Source organism: Teleopsis dalmanni, chromosome 1 (assembly GCF_002237135.1).
Source record: "Teleopsis dalmanni isolate 2A chromosome 1, ASM223713v2, whole genome shotgun sequence".
Taxonomy (NCBI): Eukaryota; Metazoa; Arthropoda; class Insecta; order Diptera; family Diopsidae; genus Teleopsis; species Teleopsis dalmanni.
Genome location: NC_051846.1, coordinates 226,486,793 through 226,500,128, shown reverse-complemented (window position 1 = coordinate 226,500,128; position 13,336 = coordinate 226,486,793). Strand labels below are relative to the sequence as shown.

General features: G+C 27.1%; 1 protein-coding gene across 1 annotated transcript in view; it reads left to right on the top strand.

The window, feature by feature from the left end:
- LOC119667561 (putative protein kinase C delta type homolog) overlaps positions 1 to 13,129 on the top strand; it is a 16,357-nt gene extending 3,228 nt beyond the window's left edge. Inside the window, exons 2-10 of the mRNA XM_038076865.1 lie at positions 535 to 712; positions 1,844 to 1,927; positions 4,265 to 4,401; positions 6,758 to 6,931; positions 11,247 to 11,401; positions 11,471 to 11,618; positions 11,679 to 11,858; positions 11,923 to 12,063; positions 12,980 to 13,129. Coding sequence (XP_037932793.1) covers positions 535 to 712; positions 1,844 to 1,927; positions 4,265 to 4,401; positions 6,758 to 6,931; positions 11,247 to 11,401; positions 11,471 to 11,618; positions 11,679 to 11,858; positions 11,923 to 12,063; positions 12,980 to 13,129 — 1,347 coding nt within the window. The remainder of the gene's footprint in view (positions 1 to 534; positions 713 to 1,843; positions 1,928 to 4,264; positions 4,402 to 6,757; positions 6,932 to 11,246; positions 11,402 to 11,470; positions 11,619 to 11,678; positions 11,859 to 11,922; positions 12,064 to 12,979) is intronic.
- Positions 13,130 to 13,336: the final 207 nt, after the last annotated feature.

The following is a 13,336-nucleotide window of genomic DNA, read 5'->3' as shown; positions in this document are numbered from 1 at the left end:
AGCTATAAATTTCATTATTTCCATGCAAACTGATATTCTTGAGAGACCGTGAATATCAATAATAACTTTCAAAAGCTATTAAATTTAAAAATCATAAAACTAATTTTAATTTTATTTGACTATCTAGTGACATTTAGCTTGATATAAATTATAGATTTAATGTAAATAAAAATAATTTTATTGAATTTATTACTTTTAAATATACAAAAAATTATATACGTGTGTCTTAATTAATTTTTTTTTGGCATTAAACACAATAAAATTAGTTATTTGTGTAATTAAAAAAAATAATTCTTAAAAATTTAATAAAAAATAAAATATCATTCAAATATGTCCAAGACAAATGTGATATATACTTTTTATGAACATAAAGACGTGTATCAAATGAATATTTTTTAAATTAAATTAATAATTTTTGAAATCAAACAAATGCTATTTAAATAAATTGTGTATTAACAAATAAGTTTTAATTTATATACATATTTTTATATATTTTTATTTTGCCAAAACTTATTTTTATCATTGATACGATGATGTGCTCTGCTCTTCACCTCGTCTCCATCGTCCCCATCGTCCTCATCATCGCCAAATTCCTCTTCGACTCGAGCAGAGTGTGACGTTAATTGTCACAAGAAATGCGAGCGTTTGACGGCCAATTTATGCGGCGTTAATCAGAAACTAATCGTCGAAGCTTTGGCTTACGTGAAGAGAGGTAAAAATAATATATGATTTCAAAAAGTTGATAAACAGATACACGCAACGAATTCGATTAAAAAAGAACATCTATAACGTATATAACTGAAGATCTGATTTACAAGTACAAACGTTCTTTTTCGCGTGAATTCAAACGGCGCAATTGGGAACTTGAACATCACACCATCACAACACCACAACATCATATCACATGCATTTTCCAATTCGATTTCCTATTTTTTAGGGGTTTTGTTTATTATTTTTATCTTTTCCATTTTATTTCAATTCAATTTTTAAATTTTTCAATTTTTTAATTTTTTAATTTTCAACAAAACTTACAGAATGTTTTCATATATGTACTAATGTAGAGATATACAGATGTACCCGAGGGAATTCAATTTGTTTATCTAAAACAAACAAAATAATATTTAAATTAGATAAATAAGAAATTTTCTCTAGATCTGCAAATTGCTTTTATAAGTAATTTTCTTTTACATCTTAAAAATAAGTAAATAGTTTTGAGGCAGAGTATAGTATATTTATATACAAACATACAAATATAGCAAAGCAAATTACTAATAAAATAAATCTCAACGTTTAATAGTTTTGTAAATAGTTAATATTAATAAAATTAGGATTTTGAATAAAATTAGATTTTGAAAATCAACATTAAAGGTCATTTAATATTTAAATTTTTATATATTTTTTATAAAAAAGTGATCTTAATGAAAAATGTGCCAAAAAATTTTTTAAAATATTAGATCAAAATATTTTTCAAAGGAAACCTTGTCTTATTACTTTCAATTTCTTAGAATTTTATTTATAAAAATGTAGACAAAAATAATCAGACTATTGACAGGAAAATAACTGATTGCTTGACTGATGGCACCACCACGTGATCAATATTTTTTACCCAAAAATAAATTTTATTTATCTTTTAAATTGATATATTCATTCCACAAGTACAAGCATTCATGCATTTAGCAAATGTTATAAATAAACAAGTTCAACAATATACTATATATTATAGATATATTTTTCCAATGGAAATGTTTTTGAAAATGTCTGTGATATTGACAATAAATTTTTTATTTACAAATTGAAATTTATTTATGCGCACTAATTCTTATAACAATAAAAATATGTACAGGTGCTCGAGAAGCTAGAGATTCTCCTAGTACACCACCAAGTTCGAATCCTGCATACAAAATCGAAGCAAATGATGACCACGATGGTATGATATTTTATATTAAAACCTATTTAATTGACTAATATATGTGAACCTATTACTTGCAAAATTATATATATATATATATATTTGAGTTAAGTTATTATTATAAAACATATATCTTTTCACATTTGTAGGTCTAATAAGCTTTTCATATAACAAACCAATTTAACAGCTATTAATTTTTTATAATTTTTATAAATTAATTTCCATTTTATTTTAAATCAGTTTCAAAATGATTTTACATCAGATCTAGATGGACTACATCGAGCCAAATCAGAAAGTGCACACTTAACTTTAATTTAATGTGTTTTAATATTTTCGTTTAATACAAACCCATTTGAATATAACAATATAACTTTTTATATATAACTATTTATATATAACTATTTGAATGTAACTAATAATAAATAAATTTAATTTTTTCAAAACAAGTTTTAATCCAGGTCCTGCTTTCTTTAGGTATTAGACAAAAATTGCAATTGCATAAACTTGAGATCTAACAATAACGAATCATATCATCTATATAGAAATGTTTTTATTCTTCCGGTAATATGAACTACAAATCAAGGATACATAAAACTTATATTGTGTCTATAGCCAACTTTACATATTCTCTGTTGTTTTAAATAGGAACTTGCTTCCACATATTATTAATATCCTTACAAAGCACTAATAAAAAATTCCAAAGTCAAACTGATTATGATAGAAAACTGATTATGATTATAAGTAAATGCTTTTTTTTAATTTAAACTTTTAAATTATAAAATGCTTACAGTAAGAATCAATCGAAAATTTCAAATTTGATCAATGCATTTTCAATGTGGGCTTAGATCTGTGACATCATGCAAGTCTGTGTTTCAATTTTGAAAAGGTCCATATTTGACACTAATACTATGTTCAGACACACATTAACTTAGCAAAAATCTTAATTTCATCTTCATTTCATCGAAATTAAGTTGTTTTTTCGATACGAAATTCAGTTTTAAGGTTAGAACGAATTTAAGGAAAATGGCCTTAATTTCGTTGAAACGAAGACTGAAATTATGGGGCATTTCAAATTCAACTATGTGTAAGATAAATTTTAGGCAAAAGATAAAGTTGAGATAACGAAAGAGTGAAATTTTTTTTTAATAAAATCGGAAAATATAAATATTTTGAAAGTAGTGCAAATTTTTAAATTTGAATATAGAGAAAAAACTGCGTCTGTTATTCGTTTAAAATAGAGTGAAAAATAATAATTCACATAAAGCTAATAAAACTACTGAGTACCATCCTTTATAGTTATAGTTATTTATAGTTATAGTTATTTATATTTATAGTTTATAGTTATTTTAATATTTTCCAGATACAAATGGTGTTTACAGCATGTAATTTTTAACAATCGCTTACTAAACAAGAAACATATGATTTCCGTAATTTAGGGCAGTATGAACACGTTCGAATTTAATTTAATTTCATTTACACGAAATTTGGCTGTCTGAACATAGTATAATACTACAAAAATTCACTTGAATATCATTTGTGCACAATTCACTGTTAAACGATATTTAGATACATACAAAACAGCTACATGGACAGTTGGAATAAAAATCATTGCTAATAGGTATATGTAGTTAAAAGCTAGATGAACTGGCCTTAAAAGGTTTCACTTAAAATGATTTTTTTCAGTCCCTCGCATTTCAATTTAAAGGTACAATACTATTAGGTAAATAATACTTAAGGATTTATTATACTTTAAGTTATCACGACCAATATTCAATAGGTTTTTTTAATTATTATTTTTAATTTTTATGTGTTAAACTTATTATTACTGGGATAATAATTAACTTATTATTTTAATATTAAGCCTTTTGAATAATTTAAGCGAACGAGTTTTTAAGCCTAGTTTCGCTTATATTTTAATGTACTTAAAGAAAAGTAATTTTGGCATTAAATTTTTAACAGACTTTTTTTATAGTTTTTTAGATTTAAACAATTTAATATAACAACCAACCAAAAAAAAGTATTACACTTTCCTTAAAATATTTATTTATTTTAGAGCATATTTTTCTAAAATAGTCATAAGTTCAACTGAAACAATATTTTAATTCACACCAATATTAATTGTGTAAAAATATAATAAAATCTTAATGTTTCAAATTAAAGTTTTATGTACATATTATATACTATATATAATATATTATTTATAGTTATTGCGTTTATTTAAATATTTATTTATATAATACGATACTTTCAGGTGTTTATTAGAAAGAAATGGTCACTTTGAATGCAAAAATTTAATTGTTATTATATCAAAAGTACACAGTTTTTATTTGTATTTTTTTTTTTGGTATTTTATAGAAACATCATATACATATTCACAGTTTCAAAAGTCTGGCCGATTCACTGCACCCGCAACAGTTATACCAAGATTCAAGAATTATACTGTGGAAGATTTTCATTTTCTGGCTGTTCTTGGTAAAGGTAGCTTTGGCAAGGTGAGTTAGAAACACTACCCACCACTAAACCAATAAGTAAAATTTTAATTCCAAATCCTTAATTAAAACAATTAAGTAATTGAAAATAATTGAAAGTAATTGAAGTAATTGAAAATATCAAAGCTATGTACAGACGTTTCCGAAGATTAATGCTTAGCCAAAGAACCAAAAGAAAATCGGTTGGAACTACGTTTTCGGTATTTATTGAGAGTGTGAAAAAAAATTAAAAAAGAGCTTCAATAAAAAAAGCCCTTAATCTATCCTCAGCTCATAAACAATATTTAAATATATTTTTAAGACATCTATAACTTCTTTAAAAAAAACACACACAAATTTATTTATTAATACTTACGCATCCTAACAAATTTGAGCGTTTTTGTCGAACAAAATCAAAAGGCAGGTCACTTCAGAGTTCGATTACAAGAAAACGATTCATATTTATAAAATATTTTTTTCCAAAATTGACTTTCTTTGCTCCTCGTATATCGATTAATATTCAATAAGAACGATATTTTCATTTCTTGGATCAAGGAATTACTTCTCAAAGTAAATGCATTTTAAAATGAAATAGCTGTATTATTAAAAATTTAACAATTTCCAATATAAATAAAATTATCAATTAAGTTTTTTTTATAAATAAAATATCTAAGGAACACCGTTTTTTGATCTGTTTCTGCCCAGCACATGCTGAACTGCAAGCCCTCCCCCGGAATCGCATTATAAGCTTTTCCAAAGGTACTTATTGATTCTAACCCTTGAGTTTTTAACTATACGGTAACACAAGAGGCTTATAAGCCTAAGTGGATCCTTTGGGACCACCGGTATAATCTACCTACCTAATTTGCTTTTTTCATTAAGTATAAATTTTGCATTAATGCCATTACAATAGTAAGTCTTCTGTGCCTACTAAAAGTTAAACGGTAGATCATTATTGTATTCTGCAAAAAAATAAAAGCAATATGCTCTCCACAACGTCTCTAAGTTTAACCAAATGAAGAATATTTTTACAACAACATTTTTTTTATTGGTAAAGTGTAACCACAAGTACGTCTAAGAAACTGAAATCTGGAACTCTAAATTTCCCCTACTTTTCATTTGAAAGCATATCTCACGAAATACCTGTGTGCCCGATGCTAGCTGAAATCGATGCTGGCCTATCTAAGTACACTATTAAGTTCAAGTACAGTCCATTTATGTTTAAACTTAATACTTGAATAAAACGATGGTTTCCTTAAATCATGGCATTTGGTACCATTGACTACTATTGATAGTAACACTTGCATTTTCATCATATTTCAAGAAATATGGTTGGTTAAAACCACCACATCAAATACTGCATTCAATACTGCATCAAAACTTGACCTTATCAATGGTGATAAGGTCAATTTTTGTTAAAATATTTTCCATTTGTAAAAGAATGACCCATACGCAAATGGTGTATAATATATATAGGAAGTTTGTTTTGAATCAGTAATTATTTTTTGAATCAGTAATTATTTTTTGAATCAGTAATGAGGAACTAATTTACCAAAATGAGTACTCAGTTGAAAATTTATACACAGTGCGATCAATATAATCGACTAATTATGTTGACTATTCGTAAAACGACTTAAAAACTTCACAACATGTTTATTCTTTGGGATGCCAAGCCATCATCAAGAGTACACAAAATTGAAAACATAAGATCAGTCAATATTTTAATAATACAAGATTTACTATATTTACTAATATAGTATAAGTTTTTCCCCTTTGTTCTTCTCGCATTCCGGAAATATAGGCTTTAATAATTAATTAACCTTATCTTTAGAAATAAACACAGAAGTGAAGTGTACTAGATTTACAAACGAAGTTTGAAGAGTTTTAAGAATTTGTCTTTTAGACTAATTTTTTAATGGCCATATTTCAGGATCTGTAAATGGTAGAGTTAGAATTAACTGAGCTTTAAAAAAAACTAATTAAATATTTTATTAATATACGTTTTTGCGTAGACTAAAATCTTTAGGTAAATATGATATATTGGAATATTTTATTTGAATTACTTTCAAATAATAAGACCGAATGAGTTTTATATACTGACTGAGGATTATTATACTATAATTGTTCAAAAAAATGAATATAATGTATTCAAAATTATTATTTATTTTAAAAAAATATAATGGTATTTAAAGAAACTGAGTAAGATGGTATAAGAATCGCGGTGAATAATACTACTTATTGGATTGTCTAATTATATACCCCATTTAGAAACATAATTTTTATGTTAAAGTAATTATTTTTTATTAATGATTTATTTAATGATGCATATTGTTTTTGCCAAAAATGAATCCGCTAAATAATTTATTCCTAATCCATTCAGGTGCTTTTGGCTGAATTACGTGATACGACATATTATTATGCGGTGAAATGTCTTAAAAAAGACGTCGTCCTTGAAGATGATGATGTGGACTCGACACTAATAGAGCGTAAAGTTCTGGCCTTGGGTACGAAGCATCCGTATTTGTGTCACCTGTTTTGTACATTTCAAACTGAGGTAAGTGCAAAATACAAAATATTTCAAATATTTAATTATTGTAATTTCATATTTCGAAGTCCGTATTTGAAAAAAACGCTCATGCTTATCTGAAATCATAATGCAATTAATAGCAATTGCAAAATATGAAAATTTCGCAACAAATAATTTTAAACAAATTTAAAAATTTTAAAAATATCTCAGAAAATGCTTGCTAATTGCGGTCTTAGATGTTGAAATAACATTTTCTTTAGGATTCATAAGATTCAATTTGGTATCTATTTTGCGGAGTGATTTATTTATTTGTTCTCTAGCGACTGTTGGCTTTCAACTTTATTATATATTATATTATTTATTTGTTTTTATTTAAAGATAAATTAATGTATTTGTACTTAAATTTATATTGTATATAATTTTGTTTTTTTTTTATATATATATATTTGTTTTAAATATTTTCATTGCTAATTGTTACTCGTGGCGCAAGTGTAGTTAACTTTTAAATAGCTATAAAAGTACGATTTGTTTAATTATTTTAATTTAAAATTATTCATAGTTAAAAATAGACTACACTTTAAAGACAACGAGTATGAGTTTTACAATGTACAGAAATGGCAGACATAATAACATATTTCTTTTAGATTGTTTTTGTAAATAGAAAAAAAAATAATCAAAATTAATTTAAATAGTGAACTTCTAAATGGAATTATACATAGACGATGCCATCTAACTGCAGACTCTGAAAGTCCTATTTTCTATTCAAACAGTTTTTTGTAAAGTAACACAATAGCTAAGTTTGTAAAATCTATAACCCACTTCAGCCGTGATTCCGTATAAACATAATTATTTATGTCCCAGTTATTTAGTTAGTTGTGATAGAGGGAGGAACGCGTCCTCTTCAATTAGCTAAAAAAGCCGTTTTGAATCCACAAAACCTCGTAATAGGAGATAGTAGAGAGAAGGTCAAGTTACAACCAGCCAGAGGCATTTATAAAAGTAAGAATCTGGCCAATGCTAATGCTAGAGATATATTGATGTCCTATTATACAAAAAAAAAACACATACACAACAAATATACTATTGTCAATTTAGAATTTAAATAAAATTCTATAATTTATTTGTAAGTGCTGTACGAATTTCTTTGAATGAATAATAAATAATAAATAATTTCTTATACCAAATAATTCTATTGAAATTGATAAAATGCTGTGACGGCCTACCATCCACATTTTCAGAAACCATTTTTTTTAATGGTTCCCTACATATTTATTGTCTTTATTGGTTGAATCTATTATAGAAAGTATAATAATAAGACATTTAATATTTTTAGAAAGTCCTTATTCGATGAATATTTAATTTAATTCAACGATGATATATGGTACTATGTAGAATCAATTATTTCTTTAACACCTGTTAGACTATAAGAACTAACAATAAGTAAATACGCGCCTTTAAAACATTAACAAAATTAAATAAAAGATAAATTCAAAGGTAAAATTCTAAAATTAACGGAGACTCGTATGTACTAGTAATTCGACCACCGACTGTGAATGCTAACACGTAAAGTTCGATGGCCACTTTATAGATCAGGGCACAGAAATTTGTACTACATTTATACAGGAGGAACTATGTCTCTTAGTACAAATTGCTTATCAATGAGAACAGAATCGGTGACCACAAACGCGAAGACTGTTTCTGCTACTAAAAATCACTGCATTTTTTTTTTATTTTAAAATAACTTCCGAAAAACTATTTCTGTGGAAGGTGTTCAAAACAAAATTGGTTCATGATTACGCATTTGTATTGTTTTATCTACTATTCGTTAATTTAAGATAAAACTTATTGTTTTGTTTATATATTTTGCTCCTTGGTCTAGTTTTCTCATTGAAATTTTTAAAATTTAACCAAAAATTTTGTTAATAGGAATTTTTTATATTTTCATATCTATGAGAATTAATTATTGTTAATTAATTATGATATAGAAAACTGAAAACGTTATCACATGCATAAATTTATTTTAATACTACATAATTATTAATTAATTTATTTTAATTTATTGTAAGCTTTTAGCACTTGTCAGTCCGTATATATGTTTAATTACAAATTTTGTTTAGGTACTTATTTTTTTAAATCAAGACAAGATCAAAAATTTCATACATATTTAAACTGAACTGCTTTGGAAGATGTGTTGGAATTAATAAATCTGGTAATTTATATTCCAAATCTGATACACAAACTAATCAATCCAAACTGAGACTTACCTATTATTAATAAAATTATTTATATGCATTTCAGAAACGGTTGAAATATAAATTGTTGTTGAAAATCTTCTTTAAGTGTTAATATACTAATAATTTGAACTTATAACTTAATACTGAACAACCCTCCAATCCAGCAAAAAAAAAACAATTTTTATTGACGTGCGACTCCATTTTTCAAATAACTTTCCTTCCAGAGTGGTACACTTATTCCAAAGCTGCGTAAACTTTTCGGGGATTTTTTTGCAAAACAAATTTTCTTTGCCCTCAAATGTGAGCAAATGTATTACAACCTTCTAGGTAGGTTGGAATGGCAGCCTTGTTTCCAAAGAGTCCACTTGAACTCAAATAATGGCCCATTATACTACCTTCTATAGATCGGTAACAGTTTAGCTACGGGAACTACGGGAATAGCCTTAAACTTAGGCTTCTAAGTTTAACCTTCGAAGGTTAAACTTATTTTAACTTATAAAATTACTTTATCAATCTATAAAACTTTAATAAGTATCTTTTTATAGTGTTTTGGATTGGTAAATCTGGATTCGATCAAGATCTCAATCTGTCAAATTCTTCTAAATCTTCTAAATCTAAAAAGAAGAAAACTGGAATTTAATTTAAAATTAAAATAAGAAAAATGGAACAGAATGTAATTGCCTAAACTGCCCGGCTTAAGAGACCCTGAATTCGACTAAATGACAAACTCAAAATATTTGCTGAACGCAATTGATTTAAATCAAGTACGAGCGCGGTTTGATAAGTCAGTGACTTTTTGAATAAAATAAATTTTTTCGGCAAATAAACATTTTATTTTTCCACATAATCACCTTTTAGCTCGATACATTTAGTCCAGCGTTTTTCTAATATTCTTATTCCCTCCAAATAATAGGTTTTCTCAAAGGTCTCAAAATACGCGTTTGTTTCGGTAATGACTTCTTCATCCGACTCAAATCTCTTACCGCCCAGCCATATCTTTAGGTTTGGAAACAGAAAATAGTCACAGAGAGCTAAATCTAGAGAATATGCTGGATGGGGTAGCAGTTCGTATCCCAATTCGTGGATTTTGGCCATCGTGACTTAATCAGCACACGAAATTCACTTTTTTCCATTTTCGTAAAAATTCACGTGGTTGTCTACTTTGAACGGCTATCAAACACCAACTGAACGACGTAGCTTGCTCAAAATTAAAAAGTTGCCTACTGGTAGATTACAGCTGACGGCAGCACTGTTGCATTTGGAGTAACTGCGCGGAAAATTCAAAAAGTCACTAACTTATCAAAGCGCCCTCGTAATTCTACAACCAGTATTGATAAAATTTGAAAAAACCACAATTTATCATAGTTAAGTTCATTCATATAGCTGTGGTTTATGTGTTAGTTTTAAACAACTCAAATAATAGCACAGCAAGTGCAATTGTAATTTGCGAATAAACACCAAAAATTGAAAGAAATCGAAATCCGAATAATGTGAATTTAATATAAGTTGGCTTTGTATGTTAACACGCGAGACCACGACTGAAATTTGATAGTCCTGAACATAGTCTAAACTATGTTCAAACTCTACCGTTTTTTTTAATTGGTATAAATTATAAGTTTTAGTAAATTGGCTTGAATAAGATGAGAGAACCTATCTAATATGTTTTCAAATTTCAAATCTAAATGTTTTATTCTTTAATAATAAGCCAATCGATCAAGTAGTGAGATTAGGTATCAAATTATAGAAAAATTTAAATAGCTATATATTTAAGAATAAATTTCACCTTTCCGTCAGATACCAATTCATAAATTAGTAAATGCATTTTCCTGCAATAAATATATCTTTTTCTAAAATCATATATATCTTAATACATACAGAAGGCTTGACCTATAAAATAAATGTTTATAAGATATAAATTTTATAATGAATAATTTTATATAAAGTGTCATACTCGTTAAATAAATTTAGCGAAAAAATGTTTAGTCGTCAAGTGCCATTCTAAGCTGTAAATCATCTCATAGTTACATTTTTGTGTATTCAAAAATTAATATTTAACTATTAACAACAATTTTGAATATAAATTTATAAAAATTTTTAAATCTTTTAAGAGTCACTTATTTTTTGTGATGGAATATTTAAATGGCGGTGATCTCATGTTCCACATACAAGAAAGTGGTCGTTTTTCGGAAGAACGTGCAAGATTTTATGGTGCCGAGATTATTTCAGGTCTAAAGTTCTTACACAAGAAAGGTATCATATACAGGCAAGTATAAATTTATAAAAATATGTATATTAATTTAATTCTAATAAAACTTCTTTGTGTAATCCACAGAGATCTCAAATTAGACAATGTGCTGTTAGACTACGAAGGTCATGTACGTATTGCAGACTTTGGTATGTGTAAATTGCAAATATATCTGGACAAAACGGCGGACAGTTTTTGCGGTACACCAGATTACATGGCGCCTGAAATCATAAAGGTAGAAAAACTTTGCATCTATGAGAAATTTTCGCATATAAAAAATTGTAACTTCTTATAGGGCGAAAAGTATAATCAAAACGTTGATTGGTGGTCATTCGGTGTACTTTTATATGAAATGCTAATTGGACAATCTCCATTTAGTGGTTGTGATGAAGATGAGCTCTTCTGGTCTATTTGCAATGAAATTCCATGGTTTCCTGTATATATATCAGCTGAGGCAACTAGTATACTCAAAGGTGTAAGTTACTTCGCACTCCACCGACAGATAATCCATTCAATCAATTTTCTTTCTTTATTTAAAGCTTTTAGAAAAAGATTACACAAAACGTGTTGGCTCACAATATAGTCCTGCTGGTGATATAAGTGATCACATTTTCTTCAGACCAATTGAATGGGATCTCTTAGAAAAACGACAACTAGTACCTCCATTTAAACCTCAAGTGGTACGTATTTAAAAAAAACGAATTTTTAAATAAGTTGTTAAAACATTTGTTATATTATATTCAATGAAGGGCACAGTAGACCCGACGATCGCAGTGCCACATCCCCTAACAATATTCAATAGCTTGCTTTCAAACATATTTTTCTATGATTGTCACATAGAACTATAGTTTTCTATATGTATATACATCAAGTGCAGGTCTAGCCTGATCAAATGACTATCCTCAATCTTAGTTTCTAATGAAAACGCGTACATAGATGTTATTAATAGAAGTTGAAATATATTTTTCAAAATATAATTAGGTGGAGATTCTACCTGTCCACAAGGTATAAAAACCCCAATTTTAGACACCGTAATTGAAATAACAATTTTCATTTCCAATTAAGTAATATATCATCATTGCTTGAAAACTTTTGCTATATAACATTAATATTCACTTTGATATTGACTTGGTAAAGATTTTAATTATTTTACTTTTAAATGTCCATTTTTTGCCAGCAGTTAGACGCCCACCGTTTCTAATTACCATTATCATATATAAATTTAGTCAAATTCACATTTCCACTGTTCACAGTGTGACTCTAAGAAGTTAGTAAGAGTTTGAAAATCTTAAGCATCTTCTCTGAAGCATAGAGAAGTAGTCGAATATTAAATACCCCAGAAAATAAAATATATGTCACAACAGTTCTTCTAAATTTTTTTGAAGACCCCCTATACGCATTCCGAAATAACCTGAAGTGTGCAATGCAATCACGGAATATGCATCAATTACCGATCAACTTTATCAATAAAAAAATGTCCCAAAATTAGTTTGAAGAATAGGTTTTTAAACATTGATACTATTATTTATTTTTTATTTTATTATAATTTAAAATTTAATAAATAACAAATTAATTTTCTCTTCGGTCTTTCTTTAGAAACATCCATTAGACACTCAATACTTCGATCGTGTCTTCACAAAGGAACGCGTGCGTCTTACACCTATTGATAAGGAAATTCTGCAATCAATGGATCAGAAGCAATTCCATGGTTTTACATACACAAATCCACACATAACCCTAGACTAGAGTGAACAAAAAAAAAATTTTAATATTTCATCTTATTCTTTTCTAAATTTGATTTTAATTAATTGGTGGTTTTTATACTCTAAACGCAGAGGGTTTGAGTAAAATTTTGTATTATAAAAAAGAAAACTTTTTAATAAGGAAAGAAATATCTTTTTAAAATTTGTACATTTGAATTTTGTAAAGGAATTTATAATTCCTCACGATTTA